This window comes from Leucopleurus acutus (assembly GCF_964270905.1).
Source record: "Leucopleurus acutus genome assembly, chromosome: 6".
NCBI classification, from domain to species: Eukaryota; Metazoa; Chordata; class Mammalia; order Artiodactyla; family Delphinidae; genus Leucopleurus; species Leucopleurus acutus.
Window position 1 is genome coordinate 118,665,084 of NC_139149.1, and position 18,222 is coordinate 118,683,305.

The 18,222-nt window shown below is 60.3% G+C and overlaps 1 protein-coding gene across 1 annotated transcript; it reads left to right on the top strand.

The window, feature by feature from the left end:
- The first annotated feature begins 6,015 nt into the window (after positions 1–6,015).
- BOK (BCL2 family apoptosis regulator BOK) lies at positions 6,016–17,622 on the top strand. The gene is made up of 5 exons (XM_082841739.1): positions 6,016–6,265; positions 6,805–7,056; positions 9,767–9,895; positions 15,724–15,887; positions 16,876–17,622. Exons 2-5 carry the CDS (start codon positions 6,834–6,836, stop codon positions 16,999–17,001), a joined length of 642 nt encoding a protein of 213 aa, XP_082697865.1. The 5' UTR covers positions 6,016–6,265; positions 6,805–6,833; the 3' UTR covers positions 17,002–17,622.
- Positions 17,623–18,222: the final 600 nt, after the last annotated feature.

Sequence of the window (18,222 nt, forward strand, 5' to 3'; positions counted from 1 at the left end):
TCTGGGGAAGAAAAAGAAAGTCTTTTCCACATTCACAGAAATGGATTTTAAAAAGCACACCAGGAGGTCAGGAACAAAGCCTGGGCGGCCGGCTCAGGAGCGCAGGGCGGGACGCTCAGACCTGCCAGTTCTGAACCAGCAAAGAAACGCGCTTGGTGACAGCCTGGGGGAAACTTTTGCAGGCAAAGGATTAATACCCAGAATACAAAGAACACAGACAAACCAATGAGAAAAAGAAGTCGCGCTGGAGAAAATGAGCAAACCCTCTGCCAGGACGAGTCATGAGGCTCAGATGCTGACAGACCGCCAGGAAGGTACTTGGCCCCCTCGGCTCCTGGGGCCCTACGAGTGCATTAAACAACGCGACTGCCCTGTTCACCCCTCAGGCAGGCAAGACTTCATTTTATAACTTGTAGCACCCAGGGTGCTGCCAGAGGGGCTGGCGATGGTGGCAGGTGCGACGTGGCTGTTCCATGTGACCCAGGACACGAGGCCACACCAGCCTGGAGCCCACCCTTCCAGCCCCCACTGGACACGGGGGGCTGGGCTCAAAGCCGGGCACGTGGACCCCTCCCCTGGCCGCGCTGCCCTCTGTTGTGCGGGCTCCCAGGTTGTTTATCTTGCTCTTATCCAAGTTTATACAAAACCCTTCTGGCCTGGGCTCTGATTCCCCGTGAAGAATGAGCTTCTGGCAAAAAATAAACGGGGAGGGGCTGGCCCCGGGAGAGCTCTGGGCAAATGCAGCTGTCAGCCTCCCAAGCTTGGAGGTGCTGCCTCTGTACCCCAGGTCCCGTCTGGACACCTCCGGTCACGGTCGGATGGCCGGGTCACTGGAAGAGCAGGGAACGGACGCCCACCCAGGCGGCCTTTCAGAGCAGAGCCCCACCCCAGGGGCCCGTCCCCCAGCGTCCGCCCACCCAACTGTGCTGGGGGGGTGGGGAGGGTTACCTGCCCCTCAGTGGCACCGGTGGGACCCCTCCTCAATGGGAGTTGGGGTGCAGCTCCCGCCTTTTAGTCCCTGGGGTGGGGTGGGGGCCAGAGAAGCCCGAGGGGAGACCCCCGGGAGGCAGCCCACTGTGACCCTGCGTGTCACCCCTGAGGCTCCCGCCCCTGGGGCGCTCTGATCTGCAGCTGGCGGTGACCTCACCCGAGGCCTGGGCCGAGCCTGAGGGTTACGACTGACGGCCTCTTGAGTACTTCATTAGCTCCCGCTTCTGGGATTCCTTAAACGTCTCCAGGGTTCAAGGACACTCTGCATTTTGGGTCAGAAGCCTCCGTCTCCCGCTTCCACTGAGGTGGCACGTGGAACCCCCTGCAGAGAGGCTGGTGCTGGGAAGGCCCGCTGCCCCTCTGTCTCTTCCTCCTTCCAGGAGCTGAGAGCATAAGTCCCTGGCCTGTCTGAGGGCTGGCTTTCTGTTCCTTGTAGCCGGAGGTGTCCCATCGCTACTGTAATCGCTGATGGCCAGGCGGACACCGCAGCCCTCAAGAGGAAAGGGGCCAGGAGGGCTCAGGGTTTAGAATAAACTCCCCCCCAAAGCAGATGATTTGGGGACCCACTGGAAGGAGTAGGGGCCGTAGTCACAGCCGGCCCCGCTCTCGGTTCTGTCCACACGTGTGCTCAGCACAGGCACCCGCCTGGGGCCCGGGGGTAGCCTGAGAAGGAGGCGGGCGGCCTAGGTGGACGGCTGCCCAGAGGGAAGCAGAACACACACAACACAACACTATATGTAGTGTTGTGAACAACTACTGTCAGGGATGGTTTGGACTCCCGGGAGGGCAGACTGGGGGTGCGTGAGGGGCAGAGTGTGTCACACCCCTAGGGTGCCACATCCTCCCAGACCACCTTGTCTTCAGCTACCCCTGCAGGGATCTGCTGTGCACAGTGGGGTGGGAAGATTTTAGCCGGGGCAAAGGGAGAGGCAGGCGCAGGAGGGGGCCTCTCTGAGGAAGTGACACATGAGCAGAGCTGTAACAATCTAGGAAGGAAGGAACAGCCCATGCAAAGGCCCTGCGGCACAAGTGTGTTTGTTCAGCTGAAACCCCCGAGCAGGCAGAGGGGAGAGGCCCTGGCCTTGCGCTGACGAATCTGGTTGGTTTTGAAAGGACACTGTCCCCGTGCACAGGGCGGACTGGAGAGGGGGTGGGCGGCAGTGGCCTGGACTGGGGCACTAGCAGCAAGGAGGCAGAAGTGGCTCTCGGGATACGTTGTGAGAGGAGAGCGAAGAGGCTGTGGTGAGGCCGGCCCCGCAGGCCCGGGGATCCTTGGACAGAGGAGGAGCCCAGGAGCCACTCAATAGACCATGCAGGCCAGCGCCTACCAGGTGCAAGGCCCAGACCCACCGGGAGGCCAGCCTCCTGCCAAGACCCTTGCTGAGCCCACAGCTGGCCCTGCGCGCCAGAGCCCGCACGTGAGCCCTACACGTCCACACCCGGCCACTCAGTCCCCTCCAGGGCCAGGCTCGGCAAAAGGCCCACATGGGCTCTGAAGGAGGCTGTGGACAGGGTATTCCAGGGGCCTGGGCATTTGCTTTGGAGGCGGGGACAACACTCTCCTGTGCCTGTCCCTCTGCGTGGCCATATGCAGACCAGGCAGGACCCCTGTCCACGTCGAGGTGAATGTTGCCACTCACTTTCTTACACTGGTGTCACTGGGTTATGGAGCCCTCTGCTCCCCAAATTGTGGCCCACACAGCAGACTTGAGCAGGTTTTTATGGAAAGCCAGGACCTCCTCCAGGTTGTTCAGTGGCACCGATACGCCCCTGCACCCTGTCCAGAGCCACAAATGTGACTGGGCCCGAAAGGCTGGCACCTTCCCATCTCCAGCCACAGCTGGTTCAGAGATAGGCACGGGACAGAAGCTGCTGGCCCCAGGTCATCCCCAGGAACTCCCTGGGAAGACTGGCTTTTTTTCCCACTGGGAAAGACTGAACTTGTGCGGTGTAGACAGGGAGCTGTGGCGTCTTCTGCCATCACTCAGGGACAGCCTGCCTGAGAGCAGAGCTGTCACGAAGGAGCAGACAGACTCACAGATAGAAAGAGAGACCCCTGGATCCAGCCATGCCTGAAACCAGTAGGTGTCTCCCAGGACAATTTAGTCACATAAATCAACAAGGCTCCCTGTGCTCAAGCCAGTTTGGGCCGGTGTCGGCACTCAGAAGGCTTCTCGGCAACCAGGGACCCACTGGGTCAATTGCAGGGCAGACAGAGGGATCGGACAAAAGGCAAGAGCGGAGAGCAGGAAATCTGCAGAGGCGGAAACTCAGTGCCAATGGCAACTGTAGGAAAGTCTACGCACACTTGGGGGATTGGGGGCTGGGACTGGGCTGATCAGGTCAGCCTCCTCCAGTCCTCAAGGGACAGGAAGGTCTCAACTGATTCTAGCCTGACCTGGGCTCTCTAAGGTCTGGCTCAGGGTCCGTGGTCTGGATACTCCAGATGGGCTTAATCTCCCCTTTTGATAAACACTTGGGCCGCTTCCAGTCCCTCAGGGTCCTCAGTATCCTGCAGTGAGTGTCCTGAGGCACGGCTTTGAGCTGGTCTAAAATGTCCAGGGAGAGGTCCACTGGTTCAGGCATGGCTGGATCCAGGCACGGCAGCTCCTCTACTGAAGGAAGCTCGCTAAACAGATGCATCTGTCACTCCTGCGTCAGGGCGCACGAGTCTTTCCACACCCATCCATGCTGCCCAGGAGACAGGAAGTAGAAAACGTGATCCTATTTTTGTATAGGAGGAAACTGAGGCTGTGGGCAGGGTGGGAAGCTGCCTGAGGCCACTGCGGGGCGGGGGAGGGGGCATAGGTTCTTCCCCTGCCGGAGATACATTCCATGGGCCTGGGGCAGGGCTGGGGGGTTGTCCCAATCTGCCTGTGCCCAGTCCTGCACTGACTCCTTCAGCAATCCCTTTCCCATCCTGAGCTTCCATATTTCCACCTATAAAATACAGGGAATCCCAAACCTTAGTGCTCTTCAGAGATGCCAGAGGCAGACCCTGTCCTGCTCCAGACTGTGCGTTAAAGAGTGCAATAAAATGAGCACTCACACTTGAAAGCTTTTCTGAAAAAACAGCTCCAATTCCTGAGCAATTACTATATGACAAGCACTTTTATACATGGATTGACTAATTTGGTCCACAAAATGTAGGTATTATTATTTTCTCTATTCTACAGACGGGGAAGCCAAGGCAGAGGCCCAACAGGTTCCTGATAGGTGTCAGCATCAGTGGTGTGTTGGCCTCCCAAAATGAGACGGGAAATGTTCCCTCATTTTCTATTCTCTGTGCAGGTTTGTGTGAGGTCAGTGATATTTCTTCAACTGTTTAGAGGAATTCCTCAAGGAAAACATCTGAACCTAGAATTTTCTTTGTGGGAAGATTTTAAATTATGAATTAAATTTATTTAATTGTTATAGGATTATCCAGATTTTCTATTGCTTCTAGCGTCAGTTTGGGTAAATTGTTTCATTTAAATTTCAAATTACTGTCATAAAGTTGTTCATAATATACTCTTATTAGCTTTTTAATGTTTGTAGTATCTGTGGTGATGTCCTCTTTTCATTCCTGACATTGGAATTTGTGTTTTCTTTTTTTACCCATTATTTCCAGGGGATTATCCATTCTATTAATCTCTTTTGGCTTGGTTGAGTTTCCCTGATTTTTGCTTTGTTTCATTAATTTCTGCTTTTATTTTTATTTCCTCTCATCTTTAGATTTAACTTGTTGTTCTTTTTCTAGCTTCTTGAATTGGAGCTTAGAGCATTAATTTTAACCTTTCTTCTAAAGCTATAAATTTTCCTTGAAGCACTGCTTTACCTATATCCCACAGCATTTGATATGTCATGTTTTCACTGTAGTTCACTTCAAAATATTTTACGACTTCCCTCGTGATTACTATTTGACCCACTGATTATTTAGAAGTGTGATATTTAATTTCCAAGTACTTGGAGGCTTTCTGATAGTTTTCCTGTTTTTGAGTTTTAGTTTAATTCATAGAGGACACACTTGTATGATGTCAATCCTTTGAAATTTGTTGAGACTTCATGGCCCAGGATATGGTCTATTTTGTTTAACATCCTATGTGCACACGGAAAGAACATGTATTCAACAGCTATTGGGTGAAGTGTTGTATGTATGTGAATTAAGGCAAGTGGGTTCATCCTGTTGAGACGTTGACTCAAGGATAGTGAAATAGGGACTTCCCTAGTGGTCCAGTGGTTAAGACTCTGTGCCTCCTAGGCAGGGGCCATGGGCTTGATCCCTGGTCACGGAACTAAGATCCCACATGCCAAAAAAAAAAAAAAAAAAGGATAGAGAAATAGACCAGTGGGATAGAAAAGAGTCCAGAACAGATCCTCACATACACAGTCACTTGGTTTATAATGGGGACTCTTCTCCAATTCAGTGGAAAGATGAGGGCCCTTTCAATAACTGATGATGGTCTACCGGATATCCATATAGAAAAAATGAGCTCTGACCCCCTACCACAATATTCACAGGAATTAATTTGTGATCCACCATAGATCTAAATGTGAATGCTAAAACAATTAAGCTTCTAAAAGAAAACACGGGAGAATATCCTAATAAAAAAGCACTAAACATGAGAAAAGATTGATAAATTGGACGTCACTGAGAAAATTCCTGTTCAATATAAGCAACAGCAAACCACAGAATGGCAGAAGGTATTTGCAATACCTTCCATACAATGTAAATCCAAGTACCCACCTCCAATACCAAGCCATGTGTAAGACCAGGGACAGAGCATCCAGAATATATAAAGAACCTCTAGGAATCAATACGATAATGAAGCCGGCTGTGCATCCAGGCGGCTGGTGCCAGAGCCAGGTCCTAATCACTGGGACAGTGGGGGACAGCTCCTGCCCCGTGGCCCTCCTTGAGCGCATACCGGGAACTCGCTCGGTCCTCCTTAAGCGGTGAGGCGGCGGGGAAGCTCTGGCCGTGGCTCCGCCCCGGGGTTGCCTTTCCCTTAGAAGGCAAAGCCCCAAGCCTCGCCTATCGCCCGGCGGAAAGTTGCGCTGTGCTGCCCGCACTCGCCTCGCCCCCGACGCCGCCGCCGGAGCCCCCGTAGGGCCCGAGACCCCGCGCCCTCAGCGCTCCAGCCCGGCTCAGGGGTGGACAGGGCGGGCGCCGGGGCGGGGCGCGCGTCCTCGCCAGTTTGAATGGAAGGATCCAGATCTGCGGAGACGGCGGCCAGCAGATACTGAGGCCAGCACTCCTCCCCAGCCCCCGCGCCCGAGACATGCGGCGGGAGAGGTGAGCAGGGCGGGCCGCGCCATGGGAACGGCGAGGCCGGGGACAAACACCGAGGACGGCGAGGCGCGGAGGTGGGTGGTGGCCCCGGACGCTGGGCCGGGCCGGGGTCCCGGCTGCCGCCGGTTGGGAGCAGGTCGGGCCATGCCCCCCACCCATGCCTCCGCCGCCCGCGCACTCGTCTTCGAGCGCGGGCACGGCGGCCCCAGAGCCAATCGCCATTTCCCCGAGGTCCTTCCTATCCCCGGCACCCGTGGGGATCTTTGTGATTGAGTTCGGCATCTAAAAGAAGGTGACACCGCGCTTTTAAAGATTTGGGGCACAAACAGGAACGCTTACCCGCAGCTGGCCGAAGCCCTTCCCCAGAGCCGCGCCGGCCCGGCCTCCCTGTGCGCTCCGGCCCGGCGCACGCACGCGATCTAGGCGCACGCCGCGCCCCTTCCACGCTCCCCGCTGCCCGCGTTGTCGCGCGGCCGACCTTCCCCTCCGCCAGCCAGGCCGGGGCGGCGGGGCGGGCCCGTCTGAGCACCCTCTGCCCGCAGGTGCGGCGCCCCCCGCCCGCGTCCCCGCCATGGAGGTGCTGCGGCGCTCCTCGGTCTTCGCCGCCGAGATCATGGACGCCTTTGACCGCTCGCCCACCGACAAGGAGCTGGTGGCCCAGGCCAAGGCGCTCGGCCGGGAGTTCGTGCACGCGCGGCTGCTGCGCGCCGGCCTCGCCTGGAGCGCGCCGGAGCGCGCCGCGCCCGCCCCCGGCGGCCGCCTGGCCGAAGTGTGCACGGTGCTGCTGCGCCTGGGTGAGTGCGGGCCTCGGCGGGCGGGATCCCAGGCTTACCCTCCAAAGCCGGCCAGCGGGGCGGCCCCGCTGCGCCTCGGGGTACAGCTGTCCCTGCACTGGCCCGCCCGCCGGTGACCGCGCCGGCACCCACCCCTGCTGGGCCTCGGTCTCCCCTCTGGGGCAGAGAAGGGGCTGGTCCGGTGTGCCCTGAGTAACCCGGCGCACAAGGCGGGCGCACCCAGACCGATGATCCCTCCAGCACCCCACTCTTCCAGTCCCCCTCAGGCTCGCCTGTGCACCCGCCAAAGACCTCCCCGCATTTGCCTGCTCAGCCCGGATTTCAGACACTCTGGCCATAAAGGATAGACAGCTCCGGGAAGAATGATGTTTTGGTGGCTAAACTTCCTGAGTGACCCTTGTGCTCAGCTGGGCACAAAAATCCTTTGTCGGACCACGTGTCCTGCTGTTTGTTTTGGAAAATAGGTCCTTGCAGTTACTGGCTCAAATCCTGCCATGGGTCGCTCTTCTCTCTTGATTAGGAGGCCTCTTAGGGCTCCCGGCGAAATTCAGTGCCCCAGGAGAGCTGAGCCACCGTGAGGCTAGGTAGCCCAGGATCTCACCTGGACGCTAGCTGAGTGGACATCTGGAGGTACTTGACTATGGGGTCACACACAGCCCGGTAACTGTCTCCACCTTCTCCAAGGACCCCAGAGAGGGAGGGACCGGCCCAGCTGAATCAGTCAGTCCACCTCTCCACGGGGACTGAGGCTGCCCAGCCCTGCCCCATCCAGTGTGACAGTTCCACCCCAAGCGTGTGCACACGGGGAGGTGTGGCAGCGCAGATGGAGCCCTGACCAGGTGGCTCTCCAGGGGAGCCCTGGTTGGAGGGAACGCCCTGTGAAAGCGGACGCCCTCCCCTCCTCAGGCTGGCTTGCGCGTCTGCTTGCCCTGTTTTGTGTGGACCCTGGGGGCAGGGTTGTGTAGACCTGGCCTGCACAGGAGTGTTGGGGTCCAGGGGAGACACACAGATGCCGAGGGGCCATTGCAGAGGGCTGCCAGGGGGGCGGTGTCCCGCCTGGGTCTCAGGGGAGGGGAGCAAGTGGGGTTTGGGGGATCAGCCAGAGGCCCAGAGTGCCTGGACTCCCCTGAGGTCAGCACCCGAGCCACCTCTTCCAGTTGGGCTGTGGGGACAACACTGGGGGAGCACTCCAGAGGGTCCTGGTGAATATGGTGTCTTGACCTCCCAAGAGCCCCTGGAGTGGCCAGGAGGAGATCCTGCCTCTGCCCTGCCTGCCCCCAGCTCCATCTCCTTGCCTGCGAGCAGCGGCTCGGGGCTGCCTCTACCTTGGGCCCGGGGTCCCTACTGTTTGAACTTTCTGAAAAGCCCTGCTTTGGGCTCTGCTAATCAGACTGGGCCGGTATCTGTCCCTTCAACACTGTGACCTCAGACCCGGAGAGCCTGGGATGCTTCCGGCCAGGGCTGGAGGAGCAGAGTCCGGCCAAGTGCCCTGCGCTGGCCCTCTCAGGGGCCAGGCCTTCAGGCCCTCCTCCAGCATCCGGCCTCATCACGGCCAGTCCCTGGGGTTCAGTTCCTGCGAGATGGCTAAGGGGACCCTGGAGGGAGATGGCTTGAACCACCAAAGCATCCGCCCTTGCAGCTGCTCAGCGTGACCGCCCCTTCCCCACCAGTCATGGCCTGGAGCTGTCTCCCTCTCCCCAGCGTACCCCCAGTTCCTCCCGAGCACAGACGCCCCGCTCCTGGAGCAGCAGCAAACAGGAAGAGGCCCGGGTCGAGTTGGGGTCAGTCCCCAGTAGACCCCGGGGTCTGTATGTGGGAACAGCCAGGCCAGCCCTGGGAGTTTCCATGCTCCCTCCCGCATCGTTCTGCCAGCCTCCCCGCAGTCCTCCTCTGGTTCCAGATCTTAATTAATTAGATGGAGTGCATCTGGCCCCATGGGTGACTCGGAGCCCTTATCGCCTGGACTTCCAGTCGGAAGCGTTTTCCTGTTTGCTTTGGCGGAGAGGCGGCTGGGTTGGGGGATGCCCAGTCCGAGGGCTGTGTGGGATTCCCGGCACGTGACTGCCAGGGGCGCTGCAGCGGGCACACGTGCAGGCAGCGCCCTTGACAGGGCCTCCCGCTGCCACGTGCGGCCGCCCCATCCAGATACCCCTGCTTGGCCCCAGGAGCCGAGGTCTGACCCTGTGTGGTGCTGGCGGCCCCGGGTAGTGGCTCCTTTTCTTGGTTCACTGAATGGTGCTGGCGCCTGAGCGAGGACACCCCTGTGAGGCAGCAGCCGGCCTCCCCACCGGTGTGGGGTCGCTGGCACAGTCCACACCCATGTCGGGCTGGCTGCTTGCCTGTCAGACTACCGCCCTCCCATGCAGCTGGCTGTGGGCTGTGAGTCACTGGTCAGGCACTGCTGGGGTGCCCGCCCCACTGGCCCAGCCGGCTCTGCCCTGGGGGGAGGGTGGGCGTGGCTGGCTCGGCAGAGGGGACAGGCCCCAGAGGCAGGTCTGGGGGTGCCCACCGCACCTCCCTGGTCTTGTCCCCGGGGGTTCTGGGGGTGGTGTCTCGTGGGTGGGCATGTGACAGGTCGAGGGGTCAGGAATAGGGCTGGGATCAGGGTCCCCAGCTGTGGCCACAGGCTGAGGAGTGGGCTGGCCCCAGGCCCGCGTGGGCCCCACACCCCGTGGGTGTGACCACCTCTGACCCGCCTGTGTGACCGCAGCGGACGAGCTGGAGCTGATCCGGCCCAGCGTCTACCGCAACGTGGCCCGCCAGCTGAACATCCCCCTGCAGTCCGAGACCGTGGTGACCGACGCCTTCCTGGCTGTGGCGGCCCAGATCGTTTCTGCAGGTAGGCCTGTGTGTCCAGGGGGCCCACACTGCTGGCATGGCCCAGGGTCTGTGGGTCAGGGCCGGGGCTGCAGCGCTGGGTGGGCTCTCAGGGGAGCCTCCCTGGGTCCAAGGACAGTGGGCCTCTTGTGCGGTCCTGGGGCTGCAGTGACCGGAAGCCCTGTCTGGGCTGCATGTCCCAGGCTGCCAGTTGGTGCTGACTGTTGGCTGGAGTGGGGTGGGGCTGTTCTGCGTGTGGCAGTACGTGTCCTGTGGGGCTTGGGCTTCTCACGGCGTGGCCGCAGGTCCCAAGCAGCCCAAGTGGGCGCCGCCAGGCTCTTTTGACGTAAGAAGTCGCCGTGTCACTGAGCCTGAGTCTGTTGGTCAGAGGCAGGTCGCAGAACAGCCCCCACAGTGGGAGGGGTGCACTAGGGTGGGAGTCCCTGGTGGAGCGGCTCACCGGGACACGTTTGGAGAATGTTGACACACCTGTCTCACCCGGCTGGCCCGCAGTCACCTGTGGATCTCCCGGAGCCTCCACCTGGGCCCTAGGAGCAGGTGACGTCTGCTCCTCCTCCGTGTGCCCTCGCCCTGAGTTCAGCTCGTGCTGCTTCCGGTCTGCACACCTGCCTCCAGGCTCCCAGGAAACTCTAGGACTCATCCCCCAAAACCCCCTCTCGTTCCCACGCCGCCTCCTGGGACCTGCTGGGCTCCCTGAGGTCCACAGACCTCGTCTCCCCACCCGTGACCTCGTGCCCTGTTCTGGCGCCCCTGCCCTGCGTGTCCACCTCGGTCCTGTGTCCTGGTACGTAGCAGGCGCCAGGCACTGCTGGCCATCAGGTGACCGAAGCCCCCAGCCCAGTGCAGCACCTGCCCCATCAGCCGATCCCACCGAGGTTTCCCCAGCACTGTCTGGCGCTGCCCTGGGCCTGGGGACCCTGTGATGGACGGGATGGCCAGTCCCAGCCCTCAAGGAGGGGGGCTTGGGGGCCCCAGAGCCAGAGTGTTCCCGGGGTGCATCCTGGTGGAGTGGGGGTGTGAGTGGCCACGTGGCATCGAGGGTGGGAAGGGCTTTGGGGAGGACGGGCCCCTTCTGCGAGGCGGCTTTGGGTCTGTCGTCGACCAGCGGCGTGACCTGGGAACACCCCTTGCCGTTCCTTAGCCGTCGGATGGTTGGGACGGCAGCAGGGCTTTGGGGCAGAGGGCGCCGGGAGCCACAGTCCCACCCCATGGGGGACCTCCGCCCACCGGCAGAAGAAAGGAGGCCGGTGGAGGGGCTGGGGCTGCCGCATCCTATCAGAGGGCCCCCAGCCCGCTGACCGCACCCTCTGGGTGTTGCCCTGCACTGTCCCCTCTCGGGGAGGCCCCTCCGACCCCTGGTGGGCAGGCTGGCGTGGCAGGGACGCGGGACCCCCGGCTGCAGGACCCAGCCTCCAGGGCGTCACTGGGTGGCCAGGACTTCACGGGGGAGTGCCTGGGAGGGAGGGGCTGGTGAGAGGCGTGGGATGCCCAGGAGGTCTGGCAGTCCTGACCCGGGTGCCCTCGCGGTGACCTGGGCAGGCCGGGGAAGGGAGCTGACAGCCGCCCTGGGCCCTCCCTGGGCTCCCGTCAGGCCTGACGCTGGCGCGTGGGTGGCCGCCGGTGTCTGTCTCCGCTGTCGGGTGGGCGGGCGGCTGGCTTAGAGCGAGGGCTGGCTTTAAAAGGAAGGGTCATCTCTGAGAATGCGGCTGCGGCCGCTGGTGTTCGGGACTGAGGGGGCGGGGGGCGGCTGGGCCCCGGGGAGGTGGCTGGTGTGTGGGCAGGGACAGAGGGCGGGCAGCCGGGACGAAGCGCCCACCCCTGCCTGCCCCGCTCGCTCGGTGCCTGACGGGCCGGAGATGTGCCCAGAAGGGCTCTGGGTTCGGGAAGGACGAGGCGGGGGCTGGGGCAGGGCGGGGAGGGGGAGGGGCGGGGAGGAAGGTGTGGCCGTGATGAATGGGCACAGGGTACCAGCGGCTTCTTTCACTTGGGGAGTTCAGTTTAAAGCCCGTGATTTTTCGCTTGAAACCAGAGCAGGATGTACTTCTCTGCGATCAAGCATCCCCGCCCCACCCAGCTGGCCCTACCCTTTTGTCGTGGTGGCCTCCACACCGCCACCTGCCCCTCTGATGCTTTGGGGCGCCCAGCCCCTCATGGGCTCTGTGACCTGCAAGTGGTTCTTAACCTCTGTGGACCTCAGAGCCACCTGAAAGGGGAGCAGGGACAGGCTCCGTGGAGTACAGGGCTGCGGGCCGCCCCTTGTGCTGCCGACGGGCTCTCAGCCCACCCCCCGACCAGCCCGTGGCTGCCGCACGCACCCTCCCGCTTCCCGCCCACCCGAGGTCTCCCTTCACCCCTTGTTCATCCCAGCCTTCCCGGTCCTCAGGCCCTCTTGCCACCAGGCAAGCTCCAGCCATCAGATGCTTGCCGGCCCTGCCCGTCTCTGCCCGCAGCCTCTCCCAAGCAGCTGGGTCTTGCACGTGCTGACCCCCCGGGCTGGATATTCCTCCCCCTCGTCGTCCCGGCCGGCCCCTCACCTGCTCTGGCTGTAGCCGGTGACCTGCACGGCTCGAGGACTGCAGGGCAGGGTTCCAGGTGGCCTCCCCACGTGGCTGAGCCCCCGCGAAGGCAGAGGCAGGGGGCGCTGTTCCAGGCTGCGTCTTGGCTGCAGGCGCTTCTCGGTTCCCTTCAGTGGAAAAACTGAAAGTTGGCAAGTGTTTTCATTTTTTTCTTCTCATTACAAGAGCAAAATATTTCACCACGGAAAGATCAGAAAACACATGAGATAAAGAACTCTCAGAAATCAGTACTAAAAAGACCACCTCACTTTAAAAAGAGCAAAGGGTCTGAATGGACATCTCTTCAAGGAAGATGTATGAACAGCCAGTACGTGCATGAGAAGTTGCTCAGTATCATCAGTCACCAGGGAAACACCCATCAAACCACAAGAAGATGCCACCTCGCGCCCACTGGGGCACTCAAGGCAAAACTTCAGAGAACTCAGCACGGGTGAGGCTGTGAAGAGTCAGGGCGTGAAGTGGTCTGGCAGCTTCTCCAATGGTAACTCTGACGGGGTCACCCCCTGACCCAGCAGTTCCGCTCCTCGGTTTTGACCCCTGAGAAAGGAAGCCACATGTCCACACAAGGGCTTGCACACGAGTGTTCAGAGCTGCGTATCCCCACGGCCGGAGGGGCCAACAGCCCACGTGCTCGTTTCCTGATGGGTGGTCCATCCACTCGATGGAACGTTATTCGGCCGTAACAAGGAATGAGGTGCTCACACCAGGACAGCACGGAGGAACCTTGAAAACATTTTGCTCAGTGAACGGAGTCAGACACAAAGTGGGACCTACTGTGTGACTGCATTCGTGAAACGTCCAGAACAGGTAATCCACAGAGACAGAGTAGATTAGAGGTTACCAGGGCTGGGGTGACAGGGGCCTGATGCTCCTGGGGACAGTGATTTGGAGTGAAAATGTCTGCAATTCGATAGTGGTGGTGGTTGTACAACATTGTCAATATGCTAAAAACACTGGATCTCACACTTTAAAAGGATGAATTTACGCTAGTGAGATTATATCTCCATAAAAAAGAACACAAAAACCTCAAAGAAAATAGGACATACCTGAGCCCCACCTCCCAGAGACCACCCTGCCGGCACCTTCCGGACCAGGGCTTTCCTCTCCAGGTAAAACGTGGCCATCACGTGGAGCTCACCTCTCCACACAGCACCGCAGAACGCGTGTTCATTCTCTTGATCCCCGCCCTGCCATGCTGACCCTTCACCTGTCCCCTGGTGGTGGTGGGTACCTGCAGGACGCCAAGCCTGGGGGTGCCAAGGGCACAGCTGTGAGCAGCACAGAGCCCGCCAGGGCTGGCACCCACGAGCAGTTGGTCAATGGGGAGCGTGGTGTGACGGCAGCGTCACCAGGACCTGATGCCATCACGGTCTGCGTGGCCCTTAGAGGGAGGACCTTGGGCAGAGCTCTGGGGGTGAGGGAGCCCTGCAGGCAGTGGTGAGGCTGGGATAGCACGCATGAGGCCATGTCGCAGGACAAGGGGGCCTCAGAGGGGCCAGCAGCCAGCTCAGGTGGGACTTCAGACTTGGATTTACTTTGAAGGAGATGGGAAGGGACAGTAACAGGAGAGTTGGGGAGTGGCCTGGCCTGATTTATGGGGTTTTAAAATTTTCTTTGAGGTGAAATTCACATGACGTACAATTAACCATTTTATTTATTTATTATTTATTGGCTACACCACGCGGCATGTGGGATCTTAGTTCCCCGACCAAGGATTGAACCCATTCCCCCTGCAGTGGAAGCACAGAGTCCTAACCACTAGACCGCCAGGGAAGTCCCAGTTAACCATTTTAAAGTGTATGATTCAGTGGCGTTGAATGCATGCACAGTATCGTGCAAACACCACCTCTCCAAGTTCTTTGCCAGTGGGAAGAACACCCATTCCCATTAGGCTGTCACTGCCTGGCCCCCTCCTGCAGCCCCCAGGGACCACTGGTCTGCTTTCTGTCTCCACGGATCTGACAGTCCTGCACATTTCATAGGAATGGACTCATACGATATGTGTGGCCTTTCAAGTCTGCTTCTCTCACTGAGTGCGATGTTTTCAAGGTTCATCAGGTTGTGGCCCTGTCAGCACTTCCTTCCACTTTGAGGCCAAATACCATTCCGCTGTGTGGCTGGACCACACTGTGCTTTTCCACTCACTGCTTATTTACGTTTTGTCATTTCCACCTTTTGGCGACTGTGAACAGGGATTCATTCGCACTGACTTGTGCTCTTATGACAGACTGTCCCAGCTGTGGTGTGAACATGGGTTGAGGGGCATGCTTCCTCCCTGCCTGTGCTGCCTCCTTCTAGGACTCAGGCGGGGCACCCACGTTTGTGTCCTTTCACAGGTGGTGCTGGGTGCCCTCCAGCTGTCTTTTGCATCACAGTTACCAGGCTGCAGAGTTACATGGATCTTCACATTGCCACTTGGAATTTTGTCTGATAGACTATAATTTACATCGTGTTCTAATGTACACTTCTTTGTTTATCGGTGAGGGTGAGCATCTTTCATGTGTCTAGTGTACTGTTAATGCTTCTTCTTTTGTGAATCAGCCGTTTGTATTCTGTGTTCGTATTTCTTTTGAAAGGTTTCTCTCTTTTTCTCATTGATTTATAAAATCTCTTTCGATATTAAGGAACCTTATACAACTGGCAAGCACTGTTCCCCAGACTGTCATTCATCTGTCTTTCCTCCCAGGTGGGCTCCATCTCAGTTCTGCCCCCAGTAGCTTGGTGGTCTGGGCAAGGCCATTCCTCCCGGGGCCTCAGCTTCTTTACATGGAGAACATCCTCTGTCCTCGCAGGGCTGTGCTGGGGGCAGGCGCAGATGGAAGCTGCTTCCTGTTTATCACATCCAGTGCCGAGTCACTGAGCCCCCTTGACCTGCTCAGCCTCCTCTTTGCCTTTCTGCTCCATCACCTCCTCCAGCAGATACTGGGCTGTGCAGGGTCATCGCCAGGCCCTGGCCCAGGTGTGCAGGTGTGTAACGCAGGCTCGAGACATCCCCGCCTGAGAACGACGTGTGACGGTGGCAGGACTGACCTGCAGCAGACGGTGGCTGGGACTCGCACAGCCGCCAGCTGACCGAGCTCCCCGTCTGGTGGGAGCTGTGGGTTGAGGCTGCCCCGGGTGTCGACCCCAGTCACCAGCGGAATGGCAGGGGTGTGGCTCAGAAAGGCTCAGCCCCCTCACGTGACCCTGCGGGCTGGCCTCGAGCTGGGTCTTGGTGGCCTTTGGTGACCAGCACCCATCTCTCTCCCTGCAGGAATCACCTGGGGCAAGGTTGTGTCCCTGTACTCAGTGGCTGCGGGGCTGGCCGTGGACTGCGTGCGACAGGCCCAGCCCGCCCTGGTCCACGCCCTCGTTGACTGCCTCGGGGAGTTCGTGCGCAAGACCCTGGCGACGTGGCTGCGGAGACGCGGTGGATGGGTGAGGGAATATGGCGGTGCCAGGAAGGGGGCGGTGGTTGAACGCCTGAGTGCTGGCAGTGGCAGGGGTGATCGGGGCTGGAGGAGGGGCGAGGCCGGGGCTGCCCAGCCCAGGACGGCTCCTGCGGCCCAGCTCCAGTGTGGGCCCTCTGGGTCTGACCACCCCCGACTCCAGAGCTAAAACCCGCCGCCCGCCCCCAGGGATGGTGTCAGAGTCTCCATCTCCCCGATCACCTGGCCAGGCCTCGGGGACTGCGGGGCAGCTGCACCCGTAGGAGAGCTGTTTTCTCCTCTGTAAAATGGATGGTGGGCAAAGGTGTGCAAAGCACACTGGCGGAGGGGACGGAGCTCAGCCTCTGCTGGGACTGGAGCCACAAGGGGTGCGGTGAGGGGCCACTGGGGCTGTGATCTCATCTGAAGGCGGCACTGGGCGGGGGGGTGTCACCTCCTGGATGAGTCACGTGGCTGTGGGCCTCCCGCTGTCCCATCCTGCCATCCTGTCCTGGAGCCCGGCTGAGGCTGGGCACCAGGGCAGCCAGGATGCTGATTGACACCACGGCCAAATGTTAAGCTGTAGGGATAGTACTTCATTTCTTAGCAGGACTAGAAAGAAATAAGGAAGTAAGGAGTGGCCATTCACTGGGCTTCTGGAAAGCTCAGTTCCTGCTCCTGTGCTAAGGGATGTGTCCTTCCCTGGCACCCCAGGCTCCACAGCATCTGCAGAAGGACACTGGGATGTCAGCAGGTGGCCGAGCTGGTAGCTGGTCCCATGGCTGGGGGCCCAGCAGGCTCCCCTCCCTTCCCTCTCACCATCTGAATCCACCTGTTGGGTCGGGTCCCATGCTGGAGGCTTCCATCCAGCTGGACCACAAGCCTTCCCAAACGGCCTCGAGCATTCCCTCAGACGACCTGGCTGACCCGGGGTTGGGGGGGGGCACAGGCCACACCCTCTCCGCTCCACTCTCTAACTGCCTCCTCGTCCCTCCCAGACGGATGTGCTCAAGTGCGTGGTCAGCACCGACCCCGGCCTCCGCTCCCACTGGCTCGTGGCCGCGCTCTGCAGCTGTGGCCGCTTCCTGAAGGCTGCGTTCTTCATGCTGCTGCCGGAGAGATGAGCTGCTGGCTTGGGCAGGGGCCGCAGCCTGGCCCCCTTACATGGGAGGCCCTCGGCCCCCGAAAGCATCATCCTCCGCCCCACCCAAGCCAGGAAGACCCTCGGAGCCCCGCGTCGAAGCTGGAAGCCCTGCCCTGAGCCCCTCCTCCACAGACCCAGGCCCTCTGGACAGGGAAGAGGGGGGCTTCCTGGCCCTGGAGCTGGGCTTCAGGGCCGACAGGGGCCCTTCCCCATCGTTCCCCCTCCCCCGGAACCCCCGCTGGTCCCCTTCTTTCTAGAGCCAGAAAGTCAGGGTCATGTCCCAGGCCCTGAAGGAAGGGAGCCGGGCCCCATCTGTGTGCGGTTCCCACGTCAGGACATGAGCTGGCCTCGGTCCTCCTGGGCAGGGGGCCTGGACTCTGGGCCTGAAGGTGACTCTCGAGGCCGGAGGAGCTGTGGAGTGTTACTGACTCCGCCCGTGGGGCCTAAGGCTCGTGTGGTGGTTGCTGAACCTGTTTCTAGAGGGAGGGCGTGTCCCCCGCGCACCGGGGTGGGTCTCTGTGTGGCCGGGTCCTGTGGACGCGGGAGCCCACGACCGAGAAGGATGGTGTGTTTGTCCGATCCCAATAAAGTTCCGCAGCCGTGGAGGGTGACCCCGTCTGCTCCTGGTACCTGTCCTGCGACTGCCAGGGACCCGACAGATGGCAGGCCAGCCCGACGTGATGGAGCACAGGCGCACGTCTTCCCTCACCAAGGCCAACCTGTGCTGCCCTGTGCCACACTGGGCCTGCGTGCATATATGCCTGCACGTGCTGCCACCGTGCGTGCACCAGCAGCTGCGCCCCACGTTCCTCAGTCCCCCTCCCCCCCCGCCCCCCGCCTCTGGCCTGGCAGCAGGCACACGGTGCTGGACGCGGCCTCTCTCAGCCCCGGTTCCCTTTCTGTACGACTCAGGGTGGACCAGACGGCCGCTAGGGTCTTCCCTTCCCCATCCAGCCTCCTGGGGAAGAGCCCAAAGGCGAGGTTGCCGTGCACAAGGGGGGCTGCCCCCCTTCCCCCATCGCCCACCTCCTGGCCCCAGGGCCCCCCACAGGACCCCTCTCCTCAGCTTCCTCCCAGGGGGCGGCCGCCCCTGCAAGCCCATCACCTCTCCAAGCTCTGCCTGCTCTGTCTGCATGGGACCCAGGGGCGCTCGCAGTGGGAAGTCTGGCAGATGACAAGAGGGAAGGAAGGGGGCGGGAGG